This window comes from Pristiophorus japonicus, chromosome 2 (assembly GCF_044704955.1).
Source record: "Pristiophorus japonicus isolate sPriJap1 chromosome 2, sPriJap1.hap1, whole genome shotgun sequence".
Lineage (NCBI taxonomy): Eukaryota > Metazoa > Chordata > Chondrichthyes > Pristiophoridae > Pristiophorus > Pristiophorus japonicus.
Window position 1 is genome coordinate 252800301 of NC_091978.1, and position 19194 is coordinate 252819494.

Below are 19194 nucleotides of genomic sequence, written 5' to 3' on the forward strand. Positions count from 1 at the left end.
ACTTGAATTCTTGCAATTCATAAAAAATGTCCCTCTTCGTCACATTTGAAACAAGTGGGCGGGGTGGTCTCCCTTTGTACTGCAGCCACTCGCTGCGACTTCTTTGGGTTGGGTGATTGTCTATTCCCCTCCACTTCCTCTGCCCACGCCATCACCTCTTGAAAGTCGTTTCCCACTGGGATCCCCATTTTAAATATCTGCACGTGTTCCGGACTTAACCCTTCTTTCAGCATCCTCAAAAACATGGCATGGTCCTTATCTGAGTCCAGTATTCCTGAGTAGTCCTTATAGGCTACCCATTTTCTCTCAGTGTATTCACTCAGAGTTTCTTCTTCCTTTTGCTTAATTCCTACTACTAAAGCCCAATTACATTTCGGATTCCCTAATGTTCTCTTAATGGCGACCTTAAAGGTTTGATATCTCTGATCATTTGTTTGGCCCTGAGCATTCAGCCATCGCTTCTCACAAAGATTCTGGGGGGTCAGATTCCACATTTGTCATGTAAGTTTGGCTCTTAATAGGCCATGCGCGTCTTCTAATGTTAATTCATGTGCATCTATCATTTCTTCCAATTTATCTCAACATGCAGAATTTGCATGGTTCAATTTAAGGGCGGGTAACTCACCCAACATCATTTGTTTTTCAGCCGGGGTAAAAGGGACATGGGTCGTCGTTGTCATCGAGGCCCCTTGTCCAATCTGACTATGGGTCACCCATAACTGGGCTACCTTTCATTCATCCTCTAGAGGGGGGGGGGCAGTAGGTCCGTCTTGCTCTCGAGCTGTTCCCAGTCTATGTCATCTTTGTCCCCATCCGGAGATACTGGGTTTGGCGGGTCCTTCCCCCCCCACGTCACCAAATTGTCCTTTTGGTCCTTGTCCCGCCACCTTGGCATCTGCTGCTTTCACAGCCGCCAGCTTGGCAACGTATTTTGACACGACCTTTTTTTGTCCAATGTAACAGGCTAACACTATCTTTTCTTTTTTACTGTGGGTCTGGCCGGCCCAGCACGTTCTTTGCTGGTCTGGTGTGTCGGTGGGCCTCCAGTCCTTTTTGGTCATTTTTTCTCTCAGTTTCTTATCTCTCTCGGCTAAGAACTTAGTAATCGAACCCTCGGGTCCCCAATCCATAGTTGTTTCGGCCATCCCTTTAAAATTGTAAGCCTAGCTGATTTCTCCTTACCACTGCTTTTTCAGTTGTTTCTTGCGCGGCTTGTTTTTCCGTTCTTTAATAGACCTGACTCTGGTGCGCTCTATAGTTACGCAGCTTTACAAGTATGTTCCGACCCGATCGCACCTTCTCCTTGGTTTGTCTCAAATTTATTCGAATTCCGCGGTCTTACCAGGTGACCAGCATTGGGTTGAACTCTAACTATTGGGTGGTAACTTAAAAATACTCACCCCTTTTGGTTCGCCTCTGCTGGCCACACTCGGGTGCCGCAGGATCCTGCCGACTACGCCAATTGTTGTGGAGAAATCTTCCTATCTCCTGAGCGGACCCACTGAAATAGAGGATCGACGCCCAATTGATGACAGACTCCAGAGATAGGTTCGAAAAGATCTTTATTCAAGCATATGCAGGGGAAGAACCCTTGTCGATCACTCCCAAGAGGGACTTCATTGATCCACAAATCAACAACGTTGATATATAGTATTATTTGGCAATCTTACAATATTTCATATGCAGCTGTCAGGCATCCTATCTATGTTTCCAGACAGCTTACTCCCTACTGTCCTTGGCTATTTTTTTAGTAGGTGTTGTCAACTCCCTTGAGTTCTGCCCTTTGTTCCCTTATCAGCCAAAACTGTCCCTTTCCCATGAACTCAGCTGCTGCTACAATTTAGCTGTTATTTTTAACCCTTACAAAAAGTAGGGAAGTTATCCTAGACCTATATTGAACATTGGTTAGACCACACTTGGAGTATTGCGTACAATTCTGGTCGGCATGTTATAAAAAGGATATAGAGGCACTAGAGAGGGTGCAGAGAAGATTTACAAGGATGACACCAGAAATATCAGGAAAGGATGAACAGGCTGGGGGTCTCTCTTCTCTTGAAAAAAGAAGGCCGAGAGGTGACCTAATAGAGGTCTTTAAAATTATGAAAGATTTTGTTAGTGGATACTGAGAGAATGTTTCCACTTGGGAAGAACATAACTAGAGACCATCAATATAAGATAGTCACCAAGAAATCCAATAGGGAATTCAAAAGAAAATTCTTTACTCAAAGAGTGGTGAGAATGTGGAACTAACTACCACAGGGAGTGGTTGAAGCGAATAGTATAGTTGCATTTAAGGAGAGGCTAGACAAGCACATGAGGGAGAAGGGAATAGAAGGTTATGCGGACAGATTTAGATGAGGAAAGATGGGAGGTGGCTCGAATGGAGCATAAACATCGGCATGGACAGGTTGGGCTGTATATCCTACGTAATCCTGTGTAATTCCCTCCCTAAACCTCTCCGCCACTCTACTTCTTTTTCCTCCTCTAAGACGCTCCTTAAATCCTACCTGTTTGACCAAGCTTTTGGTCATCTATCCTAATATATTCTCATGTTTGATAATGCTCCTATGAAGCGTCTTGGGATGTTTTACTATGTCAAAGATGCTACATAAATGTTGTTGTTGACTGCCCTGTGATTTTTTTCTGTTGGAATTCCAGTGTTGATGCAAGAGACTGTATATTATGGATCTTCAGAACTGAAAGACATATCTGGATTTTTAAAAACATTTCAATAGAGAATGATTTTCAGCAGTTCGGAAAGAAAGTTAATCACCCATGGTCTCTTAGATGATTTGGAAAAGGTTTGAGTGTTTTGCAAAAGTACTCCAATGAGTTTTCAATCGGAAAGAATTAAAATTCATACTTTTTCCTCCTGAAAAATACTTGCAGTTGATTGAATATTAAACGAACCAGCTTTCCCCATAAGTAGACAGCTAACATGAATTGCAATGGTTTTACACAGGCAAAAGTCAGGTTACTGATTGTATAGTCAACTCTGTCATTTCATCTGTTTTGTAGTTTCCATCACCAGAGTGGGATACAGTGACTCCAGAAGCTAAGGATCTTATCAATAAAATGTTAACAATCAACCCCGCCAAACGGATCACAGCCTCAGAAGCCCTGAAACATCCATGGATTTGTGTAAGTTGCTGCCTTTTTTGCATCAATAACTGTATCATGCTGTGCAAACTATTAGCAGTGGTATATTACTGATAGTTCAGTTTTGGTCTCCTAATCTGAGGAAGGATATTCTTGCTATTGAGAGAGTGCAGCGAAGGTTCACCAGACTGATTCCAGGGATGGCTGGACTGTCATATGAGGAGAGACTGGATCAACTGGGCCTTTATTCACTGGAGTTTAGAAGGATGAGAAGGGATCTCATAGAACGTATAAGATTCTGACTGGACTGGACAGGTTAGATACGGGAAGAATGTTCCCGACATTGGGGAAGTCCAGAACCAGGGGACAAAGTCTAAGGATAAGAGTTAGGCTATTTAGGACTGAGATGAGGAGAAACTTCTTCTCTCGGAGAGTTGTTAACCTGTGGAATTCCCTGCCGCAGAGAGTTGTTGATGCCAGTTCATTGGATATATTCAAGAGGGAGTTAGATATGGCCCTTATGGCTAAGGGGATCAAGGGGTATGGAGAGAAAGCAGGAAAGGGGTACTGAGGGAATGATCAGCCATGATCTTATTGAATGGTGGTGCAGGCTCGAAGGGACGAATGGCCTACTTCTGCACCTATTTTCTATGTTAGCAGATATGGGGCTCTGGGTTCATTATTTAGAAATACAGTCTAAAAAGTGAGTGTGTGGGGTGATCAGTATAAAAGAAAATCTGTTTCCATTAAATAGTATCAAGATTTTAAAAACTTGCCTTTAGATAGAATCTTCCATGCCTTCAGGATGCCCCAAAGCACTTTACATTTGAAGTGTAATGTAGAGAAATATGGCTGTCAATTAGAACACAGCAATCGCAATGAGATAAACTTTCAGTGGAGTTGGTTAAGGGGTGCATGTTGGCCAGGATGCTGGGAGAGCCTCCTTGCTCTTCAAATAGCTGCAGTTTAATGTCCCCAACAATGCAGCTCTCCAAGTACTGTATTGAAGTGTCAGTCGAGATAAAGTGTTGAAACATAGAAACATAGAAAATAGGTGCAGGAGTAGGCCATTCGGCCCTTCAATATGATCATGGCTGATCATGCACTTCAGTACCCAATTCCTGCTTTCTCTCCATACCCATTAATCTCTTTAGCCGTAAGGGCCACATCTAACTCCCTTTTGAATATAGCTAACGAACTGGCCTCAACAACATTCTGTGGTAGAGAATTTCACATGCTCACAACTCTCTGAGTGAAGAAGTTTCTCCTCATCTCGGTCCTAAATGGCTTAGTCCTTATCCTTAGAAAGTGTCCTCTGGTTCTGGACTTCCCCAACATTAGGAACATTCCTCCTGCATCTAAACTGTCCAATCCCATCAGAATTTTATATGTTTCTATGAGATCCCCTCTCATTCTTCTAAATTCCAGTGAATATAAGCCTAGTCGATCCAGTCTTTCTTCATACGTCAGTCCTGTCATCCCGGGAATCAGCCTGGTGAACCTTCGCTGCACTCCCTCAATAGCAAGATGTCCTTGCTCCGATTAGGAGACCAAAACTGTACACACTATTCAAGGTGTGGCCTCACCAAGGCCCTGTACAACTCCAGTAAGACCTCCCTGCTCCTGTACTCAAAATCCTCTTGCTATGAAGGCCAACATGCCATTTGCCGCCTTCACCTCCTGGTGTACCTGTATGCCAACTTTCAATGACTGATGCACCATGACACCCAGGTCTCGTTGCACCTCCCCCTCTTACTAATCTGTCACCATTCAGATAATAATCTGCCTTCCTGTTTTACCACTAAAGTGGATAACCTCAGTTATCTACATTATACCGCATCTGCCATGTATTTGCCCACTCACCTAACCTGTCCAAGTCATGGAGCAGCAGGGCTGGGGGACTGGGGCGGGGGGCGACAAATTAATGTATTGTAGTGAACCTAGTATTTATGTGAAGAATGATTGGTGATCAGGTGTGAATTACAGACCTGTATGTACTTCTGAGTTTTTGGTCAGTAGGGTTTTGTGCATGACTCGTTATTTCCCTAGACTCGGGGTACCCAACCTTTTAGAGCAGTGGACCAAATCCACATGACACAACATTTGAGTGGACCACACATGACTAAAATTAAAGCCCCATACGTAAAATCCAATCTCTTCATGCTAGAAATCCTAGGATTAGGATAAAGACCCAAGCCTTTCGCACTAAAAGTTAAAGGGGCCGAAATTGCCCCTTTCTATAAGGCCCCTGGCCACTGGAAAGTGGCGGCCACAGGTTGGTGTGGATTGGATACTGCGGAGGGGCCGCCATTTTGTATATTGCCTTCCTTTAGCTTTGGAGCTGTGTAGGGGACTGCCCCGCCTGTTTTCCCGCTGCGTCGTGCACCGACTGGCGGGGACCTACTTTCCAAAATTGCCCTGTGCAGAATTGCCCCACCGGAGCGGCGCCGCCACTGTTCTGTGCCACTGATAGATTTTTCTGTTGGTACCCTTTTTGTGGCTAGGTGGCGCGGCTGCCCTTAAAGGCATGCTAGCGACTCCATTTTATTTTTTATTGTCGGCCAACTGCCAGGTCGGGCCGACAATTATGCCCACGGGTTCGGCCTGGCCGAAACCTTCCCTGATGGTCCACTGTTTGCCATTAAAGTGGCTGCAGAGTTCGCAGCAGCCCTCCCTTTTGACTGAAGGGGAGGGACGTTGTGATGCGGCAGCGCAGTGACATCATCAGCGTGGCGCTGATGACTTTGAGTGTCGGCCACTCCGACCCGCCCCCAATTCCGCCCCACTAGTGGCGGCTACTCCAACCCGACCGCACTTCTGCCCCTCTGCCCATGCCAACACTGCTCCGCCCGGAAACATAAACCAAAGAGCTGAAAATCGCCGGAATGTCCGCCCCATGCATTGGGATGCATGGAGCACCTAAGAAATGACAGGTGCGCCCCGTTTCAGGCAGAGGGCAATTTCGGCCCCAAACACTCCATGCTAACAATCCAGCCCCTCATGCAAAAATTTGAAGTCCAGCTATGCAGCAAATAATTCCTCCTCAGCCCAAGAACTCACTTGCATTTTTGCTGTTTCTGGCCTGATCTGCCTTCCAGTAAACCTTCCAGGTCTGAAAAGTGCTTCCTGACTAGAGAAAATTGCTACTCCTTCATTGGTCTGCAAGCAGCTTTTCTAATCCTGAAGTTTCAACCACTCAGCAGGCAAACAAAAGTAAAAACCCATGGCTCAGATTGAAGGAGTTTTCAGGCTGGATTTGACACACACTGTGGACACCATTGCCTTAATCGTTTGTTACCTTGTATATTGCATGTATGTTTTTAAAATTTGGTCTTCCATCCTTTGCTTTGAAAAGATGGCTAAATGTATCAGGTCAGTTGAGGGAGTTATTGGGTGTTGTATATGGCCAGGGTTGTAAGACCTGCAGGCTGAGCATTGGAAGGAGATCCTGGTGTTGGAGATGCAAAATTAGTTTACAGTGATATACTTTCCAGAAAATACCAGGAAGTAAATGCTTTATATTGCAATATATTTAAATCCAGATAAATTGTGGTAACAATTATCTAATTTTGTGACAATGATAAGTTACATTTCTCTTTATTGGGTTTGTAGAAGTCATGTTTCGTTCACTGATGGAGTTTTGCAGAGCTTTTTAATTTTATGGACTTTCTACAATATTGTAAATGTTCTTAAACGTGGTACTGAAAGACTGGAAGGGTAACAAAAACAAGGTTGTGAGATCAGTTCGTCACCATCCTCCACCTGCTCCACAATGACATGCAGGCCGTGATCCTGACCAACGGATCCATTACAGACCCAATCCATGTCCGGACCGGGGTCAAGCAGGGCTGCGTCATCGCGCCAATCCTCTTCTCAATCTTCCTTGCTGCCATGCTCCACCTCACACTCAACAAACTCCCCGCTGGAGTGGAACTAAACTACAGAACCAGTGGAAACCTGTTCAACCTTCGCCGTCTCCAGGCCAGATTCAAGACCATCCCGACGTCTGTCGTCGAGCTACAGTACACAGATGATGCCTGCATCTGCGCACATAGAGGCTGAACTCCAAGTTATAGTCAACATATTCACTGAGGTATACAAAAGCATGGGCCTTCCACTAAATATCCGTAAGACAAAGGTCCTCCGCTGCACAGCACTGCCCTCCCAGTCATCAAGATCCATGGTGCGGCCCTGGACAATGTGGACTATTTCCCATACCTCGGGAGCCTCTTATCAGACATTGACGACGAGATCCAACACCGCCGCCAGTGCAGCCTTCGGCCGCCTGAGGAAAAGGGTGTTCGAAGACTAGGCCCTCAAATCTGCTACCAAGCTCTTGGTCTACAGGGCTGTAGTAATACCCGCTCAGAGACATGGACCATGTATAGTAGACACCTCAAGTCGCTGGAGAAATACCACCAATGATGTCTCCGCAAGATCCTACAAATCCCCTGGGAGGACAGACGCACCAACGTTGGCGTCCTCGACCAGGCTAACATCCCCAGCATTGAAGCACTGACCACACTCGATCAGCTCCGATGGGCAGGCCACATTGTTCGCATGCCTGACATGAGACTCCCAAAGGAAACACTCTACTTGGAACTCCTTCACGGTAAACGAGCCAAAGGTGGACAGAGGAAACATTTCAAGGACACCCTCAAAGCCTCCCTGATAAAGTGCAACATCCCCACTGACACCTAGGAGTCCATGGCCAAAGATCGCCCTAAGTGGAGGAAGTGAATCCGGGAGAGCGCTGAGCACCTCGAGTCTCATCGCCGAGAGCATGCAGAAATCAAGCGCAGGCAGCGGAAAGAGCATGCGGCAAACCAGTCCCACCCACCCTTTCCCTCAATGACTGTCTATCCCACCTGTGACAGGGACTGTGGTTCTCGTATTGGACTGTTCAGTCACCTAAGAACTCATGTTTAGAGTGGAAGCAAGTCTTCCTCGATTCCGAGAGACTGATTATGTTTCAAATTTTTGTCACCCATGTCGAAACTGATTTCACAGACCCCTTATTTAAAAATTGCGTGCAAATAAATCTCTGAGAGGTCTGCCTGATATTGGCCACATTTGTTTCTATTTGCTTCCTCCAGACATTAGCATTACTAAAAATTTCAGACGGTGGCCTGCATCCCATGGGCTGAAGATGGGCATCGATAGGATCGATTATCTTTTCCCATGCTCTCATATAAGTTGTTCAGTAGGTGAAAGTCCCTATATAAAAATTGTGGATCACATCTAAAAGGTTTAAGAAAAATACAGTGTTCTTTTTTACCAAACTTATAAAATGTTATTATTATGTAACATAATAAAATACATCAATACTTGTACAAACAGTAATGCTTATTGTTCATTTTGTTTTTGTTTTGCAGCAACGATCAACAGTTGCTTCTTGTATGCACAGACAGGAGACTGTGGAATGCCTGAAGAAATTCAATGCTAGAAGAAAACTAAAGGTCAGAAATCAATTCTCTTCCCTAAACCTGAAGATATAACCCTCAATCTAATTTTAGATGTCCTTTGTTTTTTATATGAAGTGAATTATCTTGTGCATGGAGTTAAATAAGGAAAACACTAGTATAAGTATCTTGTGACCAAAAGATGGGGGAAAATACATAAGTTTACTGGTCAGTACATATGTTTCTCTTCTATCAGAATTAGGTGTTCCAAAAGGACGTATCAAGTACACATCTGCAAAAGTAAAAACCTGCATTTACTTCTCTAATTTATAGTTTGTACCTAGCTGCAGTTGCCTCAACACTGCTGCTCTGCTGCTTGTTACTTTCAATGGAGAACCATGGCTGACAAGAAGGTGGATTACATTGCCATGCAAAAAAGTGGCTCCAGTCACAAGGTCAACCATCTTGCAATTGTTTTTACCTTGCAAATGAGTGCAGATTAAACATTATGGGGTTAATTTGACTACCCCCCACCCCAAAACAGGCATGGGCATCGCAGTATGCGATTAACCCATGCCTGTTCATTGTGTTGTAGGCAGCACATTAACTTCGTGCAGCATGCTTTTTAAAATGTTTGCTGTGTGCAGCCAGCGCTGCCTGCACCATTAATTGGCTGCACGCTTCAGCGAGCATCCTGATATCGCAAGTGACTAGCGCTACTTAAAGGCAGTCTGCCCCTCTTAAAGGAAAGGTGCATTGTGGCTGCAAGAAGTGATGGGAGTTTATTGAAGAGTGAATTTGGGCTATGATACCTTAAGGAATGGCTGTATATGGGAGAGAGCGAGCACCTACGTTTTCTGACAATGCACTGGCAGTCTTGGTGCAAGACATGGAGAGAAGGAGAAACATGCTGTATCTACAGGGGGGTAGACATCTCTGCTCAGGAGGGAGTGGGAAGAAATAGCAGTGAAGGTCAATTCCAGGAGTGTTGCTCCAAGAACATGAATAAGTTTAACGATCTGACATGAGTTGCCAAGGTGAGTGAGTTCATCTTCAAATGCCATATCCTACTAACTGCACCACGAGTCTCATCCACTGATCAATTAATTACGCCACCATCACCCACGTACCAACAATCTCTATCAATCAGTGCTCAAACCTTCAATTCACATGCTTTACCTCACACTCATCTACGTCGCACTGTTGCAAGCCTCGCACTCACAGCTTGTGCACAATGGCAGCTATTCAACCATGACAGCGACATCACATAAACATATTGTAGGACACTCACTGGCACACTTCCTCCTTCATTGCAGGAGAAGGTGGAACATAACAGGAGGCAGCAGGAAAGAATTAGAGGAGGATAACCACACCTACATTTTGTAACCCGCATAGAGGAGACAGTGCTGGCCATCATGGGAAGGGGCATCACTTAGGTCGTGGCCACTGGTAGGGTTGGAGAATTGATGATGAGGGTATCTTAATACCTAATTCTCCTTTTCTCAGCCCACTTCTCCCTCATCCCACAATCTCTTCTGATTCACAAGCTTCAGATGGCATAAGCACGCACTTCTTACCTTTTCCTCCCCCTCGCCACCTTCTCCCTTTTTCATTTCAGATACACAAGAACTGAAACATTCCCAGTCAGAGAAGGATGAGGAAGAAGATAGTGAAGATGAAAAGACACCATAACTCAATCGTACACTCGCAGCCACCAGCTCAGAGACTGACACTACGTGTATTTTAGAGGCTAGGATAGAGGAGGGATCTGCATGTGGCGAGACACCGGGCACAAGTACATAGGAGCCAGGGCAACAGAAAGGGAAGTGCAGGTGCCAGCTTGATGGAGGGCAAGGTCGCACATTAGTTCTGCTGCAGAGAAGTCAGATGAGGACTTCCATGGGCCAGGCTACAGAAGAATGCTAATAGGGGTACATAGCCAAATGCTTGGTGCTCTGGACTGTCTGCCACAAAGCTTGCACTCAATGTCAAGGAGTGTGGAAGAGTCCAGGTCTAAATTGGCACAGGGTTTTTCACAGAGCTTGAAGCCTATCCTTTCCAACATGGAACGGGTGGTCATCTCCATCAGCACACCTGTGGAACCCACCTTAATGCAACATCTGATAGCCAATGTCACAGCTTCCATTGCAGCACAAATGGCTACTATTGCAGCATCCATCAAAGGTCTGATTGCTGTAGTGGATGCGTAGACTGCTGCCATTGTGGCTCTGGATACATAGAAACATAAAAAATAGTAGCAGGAGTAGGCCATTCAGCCCTTCGAGTCTGCACTGCCATTCAATATGATCATGGCTGATCATTCAACCTTAGTTCCCCACCCCAGCCTTCTCTCCATATCCCCTGATCCTTAAGCCGTAAGGGCCACATCTAACTCCCTTTTGAATATATCCAACGAGCTGGACTCAACAACTTTCTGTGGCAGAGAATTCCACAGGTTCACAACTCTCTGGGTGAAAAAGTTTCTCCTCATCTCGGTCCTATATGGCTTACCTCTTATCCTTAGACTGTGTCCCCTGGTTCTGGACTTCCCCAACATCGGGAACATTCTTCCTGCATCTAACCTGTCCAGTCCTGTCAGAATTTTATACATTTCTATGAGATTCCCTCTCATTCTTCGAAATTCCAATGAGTATAAGCCTAGCCAATCCAGTCTTTCTTCATATGTCAGTCAAGCCATCCCTGGAATCATTCTGGTGAACCTTCGCTGCATTCCCTCAATAGCAAGCACGTCCTTCCTCAGATTAGGGGACCAAAACTGCACACAATACTCAAGGTGTGGTCTCACCAAGGCCCTGTACAACTGCAGCAAGACCTCCCTGCTCCTATACTCAATTCCCCTTGCTATGAAGGCCAGCATGCCATTTGCTTTCTTTACTGCCTGCTGTATCTGCATGCCTACCTTCAGTGACTGATGTACCATGACACCCAGGTCTCATTGCACCTCCCCTTTTACTAATCTGTCACCATTCAGATAACCTGCCTTCCTGTTTTTACCACCAAAGTGGATAACCTCACATTGATCCACATTATACTGCATCTGCCATGCATTTGCCCATTCACCTAACCTGTCCAAGTCTCCCTGCAGTCTCTTAGCATCCTCCTCGCAGCTCGCACTGCCACCCAGCTTAGTGTCCTCTGCAAACTTGGAGATATTACATTCAATTCCTTCGTCTAAATCATTAATGTATATTGTAAATAGCTGGGGTCCCAGCACTGAACCCTGCGGCACCCCACTAGTCACTGCATGCCATTCTGAAAAGGACCCGTTTATTCCTACTCTTTGCTTCCTGTCTGCCAATGATTTCTTTATCCACGTCAATACATTACCCCCAGTATCATGTGCCTTAATTTTGCAAACTAAACTCTTGTGGGGGACCTTGTCAAAAGCTTTTTGAAAGTCCAAATACACCACATCTACTGGTTCTCCCCTATCCACTCTACTAGTTACATCCTCAAAAAACTCTCTTCAAAGGGGCATCCAGGGCTTTACAGCAGTCCATTAATCTGTTCTCCAACAGATCAGTAGCATTGTTGAGGCGCTGCCCCGGATGAGTGGCGGTGGTCCCATGGAAGATGAACCTACTGTCCTCCCAAGAGGACAGCATTCCTGCTCCCACAGCTGCCACTCCTCCAGTGCCCTTGCTTGTTGCCTGTCAGCCAGCCAGCCCAGACTGCTGAAACATATGCCAAGAAGATGCAGTCTGAAGCTGGGTCCTATAGGTCTGGCGCTGCTTGAATTTGCTCTTCAAGACCATCTGCAGTCGTCTCAATTGAAGGTCAGCAGCCTTCCACCACCCATGCTGCAGCCACTGGGAAGCACCTCATAGGAGCACTAGGATAGGCAAAGGCACACGGAAGATAGGAACTAAGGGAATGCACAAGGGTGATTAGTTTATTTTTGTATGTATTATGTCATGATTGAATTTATAAAATTGTATTTGTGCATTTTCTGGTAGTTTTAATGTTTGTATTGTTGGAAAGAGGACGATGTGATGGTCAGTGAAGGGGAGAGGTAGGAAATGTGAGACTGTTGGAGAATAGGGAGGTGTGGTTGCGGTTACTCGTATCGCTCATTAATTATTTCATCACATAGAGCCCTGACAGACATGGTCTGTCTTATGTTTTAGCTTTCCTTCCTCTTCCTAGGCCTCCATTTACTGTTGAATAAATGTGATGAAGGCTAGCTGTGTGCCAAGTGGCGTGGGAGAGCTGAATAAGAGATGTCAGGCTATCAGTCCAATAAAATGGAGGAAGAGGTTTTAGGGTTATCCATGTGGAACTGGGTAACCATAATGCAAGATTCCCAGTCAGAGCCATATCCTCCTTAACAGGAGTGCATTGGGAAGGATTAGTTGTGGAAGTAAAAACAGAAAATGCTGGAAATCTCAGTGGGTCAGATAGCATCTGTGGAGAGAAAGCAGAGTTAACGTTTCGGGTTGACGACCCTTCGTCAGAACTGGAGAGTGTTTGGAAAGAACACATTATTAGCAACCACTGAAAGGAGAAGAAAGAACAAAAGGGAAGGTCTGTGATAGGGTGGAAGGCAGGAGGTATTAGAGAGACAAAACAGATGATGGGCCGAATTGAAATCGTAATGCCAGGAGCCAGGAATTACCATTCCAATTCAGCCCATCACACTTGGTACAGTCATTGAACTTCTTGCAGTGCTGGTCTGCAATTTTTTAAGTGAATGTTGGCATTCACTGCCAGTGCCACCTCCCTTCAGGTGGCATGAGTGACATTTCTGCCAAGGACACCCAGCGGTCTGTGTCTCCTGATATCAAATTCCTTGGAGGATTTGCTGGTCTGAATTTGCTAAATTATGACCTGTGGCTGTGTGCGACGCCATGATTTTTTAGGCTGCGTATGTCCAGATCACCAGCATGCACAAATGTTTTAGCATTGGTGTAAAAGTGACACAACACACCATGGAAATTCACTTCAGTGTATTCTTGCATGTTGCTACAAATATTTCATGAACGAGACTTACACTGACTTGACCAAACACACATGTAAAGGCTGAAAAGTTAATTAGCATTAAAAATTCTGTCTGATGAGCTGTACCAGAACATTGATACGTCATTTGATATTTTATTTTAGTTGTATATAAGATCTACTTTGCCAGAAGTTGTTCCTCATTTTTTGTTTTCTTCAACTTTTCCAGGGGGCTATTCTCACAACAATGCTGGCCACAAGAAACTTCTCGGGTACGTGTGCAAATTATGCTGCTTTTGCATCCTCTGTCTACATATTAATTGTGCAGAAAACTTAAAATCTTAAAATTCCACATCCACACCTAGTGGTACTTGAGGCATAATTGGGGCAGGAATTTTAGAACTATTCATCATAGATTGTTATTATGCTTACATAACAATTCTGTGTGGTAATTTATGTTTGTCAGATGCAGATATAACTATGTAAATTTGATCAATGTACAAGTAAGTAATTCATAATGGTCAATGTAGTGATGAGAATGCATTTTATCAATTGCCTTCTGCTTTTCTAGATTCAGTTTTTAAAATGTATTCACACCATTGTCTGTATTTGCAACAATTTTATTTACCAGGCTTGTTGCATTTAGTGTGTAAATTATCTTAAGCTATTAAAACACCTGTTTAATTTTATTCTGATTGCCAAATCCTCTTCAGGTGGTCTTACCGTAAACCGTACGATTAGTTAGTTCTGTATAACTGAGAAGAAAAAGGATAAATTGGTCAATATAATATTGTAAAATATTTGGGGTAAGTAGATTTGGGGTAAATTTAGATTCATTGTAAGAGTCAGGTAATACTTGTTAATAAAGATCATTTGTTTTTTGAGTTTGTAGAGAAGAATAGGGGGAAAGTAGCAAATTGTAAAATAAACTGTCAAAAGAAGAGAAAACTAGAGAACCTGGCTATGTGCACTTTTATTTGAGGAGCTTATCCATAAATGTATAGTCAGTTGCAAAACTGCTGAAGAAAATCCTAATGGTATAATTATTTCAAAATAAGGTTTTGATGAACTGAACAGTTTTTAGACACCACAGTACATTGGAGCATTTCATATGACAAAAAACAGCAGTTAGCAGAATTGACACTGCCAATGATGTTCCACTGAATGTTGAGCACGGGTGATTTGAGAAATACAAAGTGATGGTGAATCAGACAGGACATTGATTATCAATAAATAAAAAACTTAATATATATCTGTACTTAATAATTTAGAGGAGAAAATTGTGGTAGTTTTGAGATTAAAGGCAGACTGCATTGCAGAAAATGAGAGGGTATAAATTCAGATGTGCAAAAAAGATCAATTTAGAAAAGTCACATAATTGTTCCAGATTTACCTTGTTTATCTGAGCTTAAATTATGATTTTTTTTTTAGGAATAAGGAAATGTTATTAGGTCTTTTTTTTATCAACCTCACCTACTCATCTACCTTCTCGAATCTCTCAATCCCATCTCTCTTTAGAAATGCACCTGTGGCCCCTCAAACCCATTTATAGGGCCCAAGTTTTCACATGATTTGCGCCTGATTTTTAGGAGCAACTGGTGGAGAACGGACTATCTTAGAAATCACAATTTGCCACATTTTTTTTTCTGCAGTTCTAGTCAGGTTCTACTTTGGAACAGAATTTTTTCTTCAAAAGGGGGCGTGTCCGGCCACTGACGCCTGATTTGAAAGTTTCCACAGTGAAAACGTACTCCAAACTAAAGTAGAATGGAGCAAGTGAAGATTTTTGTAGAACTGAAAAAACCTGTTCTACACATTAAAAAAATCAGGCGCAGGTTACAAATTAGGCGTCCAGAACGAGGTGGGGGGAAGGGAACTCATTAAATTCTACAATAAATCCTTATTTATAATTCTACAAATATTATACAAATAAATCCAACCCGAATAAACATTTATAAGCAAAGAAAAGATTAAAAAAAACATCTTCCTACCTGTGTGAAAGTGCTTCAGGCACGGAGAATTCTGCAGTCAGCCTGAGGCGCCCATTCTTCCCGCGGGGGGAGGCGCCCATTCTGCCCGCGGGGGGGGGGGGGGGGGGAGGGGAGAGGAGGCGCCCGTTCTTTCCCGCGGGGGGGGGGCCCGTTCTGCCCGCGGGGGAGGGGGGGGAAGGGGAGAGGAGGCGCCCGTTCTTTCCCGCGGAGGGGAGGGAGGGGAAGGAGACAGCGGTTTGCCGCCGCGGAGGGGAAGGAGACAGCGGTTTGTTGCCGCGTAGGGGAGGGAGGGGAAGGAGACAGCGGTTTGTTGCCGCGGAGGGGAGGGAGGGGAAGGAGACAGCGGTTTGCCGCCGCGGAGGGGAGGGAGGGGAAGGAGACAGCGGTTTGCTGCCGCGGAGTGGAGGGAGGGGAAGGAAACAGCGGTTTGTTGCCGCGGAGGGGAGGGAGGGGAAGGAGACAGTGAGAAGGCTGCAAGTGCTGATGTGCTGATGACAATGTGCTTTTATTAAAAAAAAATGTTCAAAAATTAAACAGCTACAAAGAATAACAAAAATGACCGAGTGCCAATGTTTTTTTCACACTGAGCATGCGCGAACGCTCCAACGCACACGCGCAGCGTTGCCGGCAGGAAAAAAACTAATTTTAAAAAGTACCTGCCCCATCCCACTTACAAAATCGGCGTGAGTGTAGGCTCCGCCCCCCTGGGCGCCGCGCCAAACAGACAAGGAGCTGCAAAGCGCTCGAGAATAGTGTGGTTTTTTTCTGGCGCTGTTTTAGGCGCGAAAAATGGGCGCCCAGCTCGGGGGAGCACCCGTTTTTTATCCTGTGGAAACTTGGGCTCACAATGTCCATACCTCTGGTAACTTATTCCAAAAATGTAGTTGTATTTTTTTTTAAAGTTCTCCCTGTTTTCCCATATATTTAATGCCAATTTATGTCCCAAGATCTTTGAACTCTTCACTAAAATGAACAATTGCCTGGATCAACCTGGAGCACCTCCTTCAATTAGGTCACCTTCAAGTATTTTTTCCAAAGGAAATGAACTTAACTTTCTGGCCTTTCTTCACAACTTAAATTTCTGATGCCCAGAATTGTTGTCATTGTTCACCATTTCCATCCTATCATTAGATATCCACAACTGAAAATTTAAGGTGATTGTGATTGAGGTGAAAAAGGTGGAAGCACTATAAAAGAAACAGAAGTTGTTTGAGGTAGCAACAGCAAAATATACCTACAGCAGATGATGCTGTTAACATCAGCATGGGGTTGGGGGTAATATATTAGCATGAATAAGAGGATTGGCTAACTAACAAAAACAGAGAGTCCGGATAAATGGTCCATTCTCTGGTTGGCAATCAGTAACTAGTAGGGCGCCACAGGGATCAGTGCTGGGACCCCAACGATTTACAATCTATATTAACGACTTGGAAGAAGGGACTGAGTGTAACGTAGCCAAGTTTGCTGACGATACAAAGATGGGAGGAAAAGCAATGTGTGAGGAGGACACAAGAAATCTGCCAAAGGACATCGACAGGCTAAGAGTGGGCAAAAATTTGGCAGATGGAGTGTAATGTTGGAAAGTATGAGGTCATGCACTTTGCCAGAAAAATCAAAGAGCAAGTTATTATTTAAATGGAGAAAGATTGCAAAGTGCTGCAGTACAGCGGGACCTGGGGGTACTTACCCACAAAAGACAAAAGGATAGTATGCAGATACAGCAAGTGATCAAGGCGGCCAATGGAATCTTGGCCTTTATTGCAAAGGGGATGGAGTATAAAAGCAGGGGAGTGTTGCTACAGCTATACAGGGTATTGGTGAGGCCACACCTGGAATACTGCATGCAGTTTTGGTTTCCATATTTACAAAAGGATATACTTGCTTTGGAGGCAGTTCAGAGAAGGTTCACTAGGTTGATTCCGGAGATGAGGGGGTTGACTTATGAGGAAAGGTTGAGTAGGTTGGGCCTCTATCATTGGAATTCAGAAGAATGAGAGATGATCTTATCGAAACATATAAGATTATGAGGGGGCTTGCCAAGATGAATGCGGAGAGGATGTTTCCACTAATGGGCAAGACTGGAACTAGAGGGCATGATCTTAGAATAAGGGGCCGCCCATTTAAAACTGAGATGAGGAGAAATTTCTTCTCTCATAGGGTTGTAAATCTGTGGAATTTGCTGCCTCAGAGAGCTGTGGAAGCTGGGACATTGAATAAATTTAAGACAGAAATAGACAGTTTATTAAACGATAAGGGATTATGGGGAGCGGACAGTGAAGTGGAGCTGAGTCCATGATTGGATCAGCCATGATCATATTAAATGGTAGCGCAGGCTCGAGGGGCCGTATGGCCTACTCCTGCTCCTATTTCTTATGTTCTTATAACATGTAAATAATATTGGATTTCTTTGTGAATGAGCTAAGCATAGGCTATATGGAGACTACACTCTGAAAATGACGAGGAGAAGGTAAGTCATGTTATCTGAGTGAATTGGTATATGTTAATGGAAGATAGGTCTAGACAAGCCATTGTAATAGGAGGCTCAGCAAAGAGAGGTGTGGCTAGTTGCTGTTGCAAATAGCCTTAATAAAGCAGTATGCACTATTCTAGTGGCAGGGATAGGCACAAACATGACAATGTAAATACTCAGGACACAATTGTTCCTGGACCAGAATGAAGGATAACCAATGTTGCATTTGGTCAGCCATGGCCAGAGCTCAATTGTGTAGATGTGGGAATGGATAAATCTTTGGAAGATTTTTTGATTATCATTTGGGGATTCCACCTTTCCCTCAGGAGATGGAAGAGGTGGGTAGAATCCACGATATGGCACAATGTACTTGGCTTGCTGGATGTAATGGCATTTATTCATTCTGTCTTTATTGTGCTATTATGCTATTACACTATTACATATATGTGTATTATGCTGGTTTAGGCCATAGTTTTTAAGATTAAAGCAAAATTATCCTTTGGTTTCACGTGGTGATCAAGACTTGAAAGTGTGGAAATAATCAAGCAAAAAATTGAGCTTATGATTCATCCAAAATTTGTGCTTCTGATTCATTCCACATTTGTATGAGAATGATATACAAAGATTAGAATAGAATTATACCTAAATAATGTCATAAAATCTTAAAACTTGATTTAAATGGAGTAGATTTGGTGCATTTCAGTTGGTTTCATTAGCGGTGAGAGTTTTCAGAATTAGCCAAAGATATCAGCAGCGGGTCATTCCATTTGTGGCAGCTCTGCTGTTCTGCTTTGTCAAATGTAATTCTCCCTTACAGTAACGCAGTGCAAGGTAATGAATATTTGCACAATTTGTACAAGTAAATATTAAAATTCTAAAACAGTGCTTTAGTTGACAATTTAGTCAGCTGTTACATGAAAACCTAATTATACACTTCGTTGGATAAATTTCTTCCTCTGTATACAGTCTACACCGATTAATGTTGTATAATCCAGTACCTCTAGTACGAATTAAGCAACTTTAATAAAGCAGTAGTTTTTTTTTGCACAATTTCAATTCTAATTAACAAATAATTCAAATGAAACAATTTTGGATTAAGAGAAGAATACTGTTTATAGATGCTAGTTTATATTTATATATAGATATATTACAATGCAATGGAACAAGTGCAAACCATACATAGATTTCTAGAGAATATTGTAAACCTTACATAAACAAAATAGAGTAGTTCAATGTATTTCTTTGTTTGGTGTAGTAAAGTTAATTAGAATGCATG

General features: G+C 43.6%; 1 protein-coding gene across 4 annotated transcripts in view; it reads left to right on the plus strand.

The window, feature by feature from the left end:
* Positions 1-19194, plus strand: part of LOC139245448 (calcium/calmodulin-dependent protein kinase type II subunit delta) — a 539947-nt gene that overhangs the window by 407918 nt on the left and 112835 nt on the right. For all 4 annotated transcript variants that reach the window (XM_070871166.1, XM_070871168.1, XM_070871167.1 and 1 more), the window contains exons 10-12: positions 3019-3141; positions 8475-8558; positions 13687-13729. In XM_070871166.1, coding sequence (XP_070727267.1) covers positions 3019-3141; positions 8475-8558; positions 13687-13729 — 250 coding nt within the window. The remainder of the gene's footprint in view (positions 1-3018; positions 3142-8474; positions 8559-13686; positions 13730-19194) is intronic.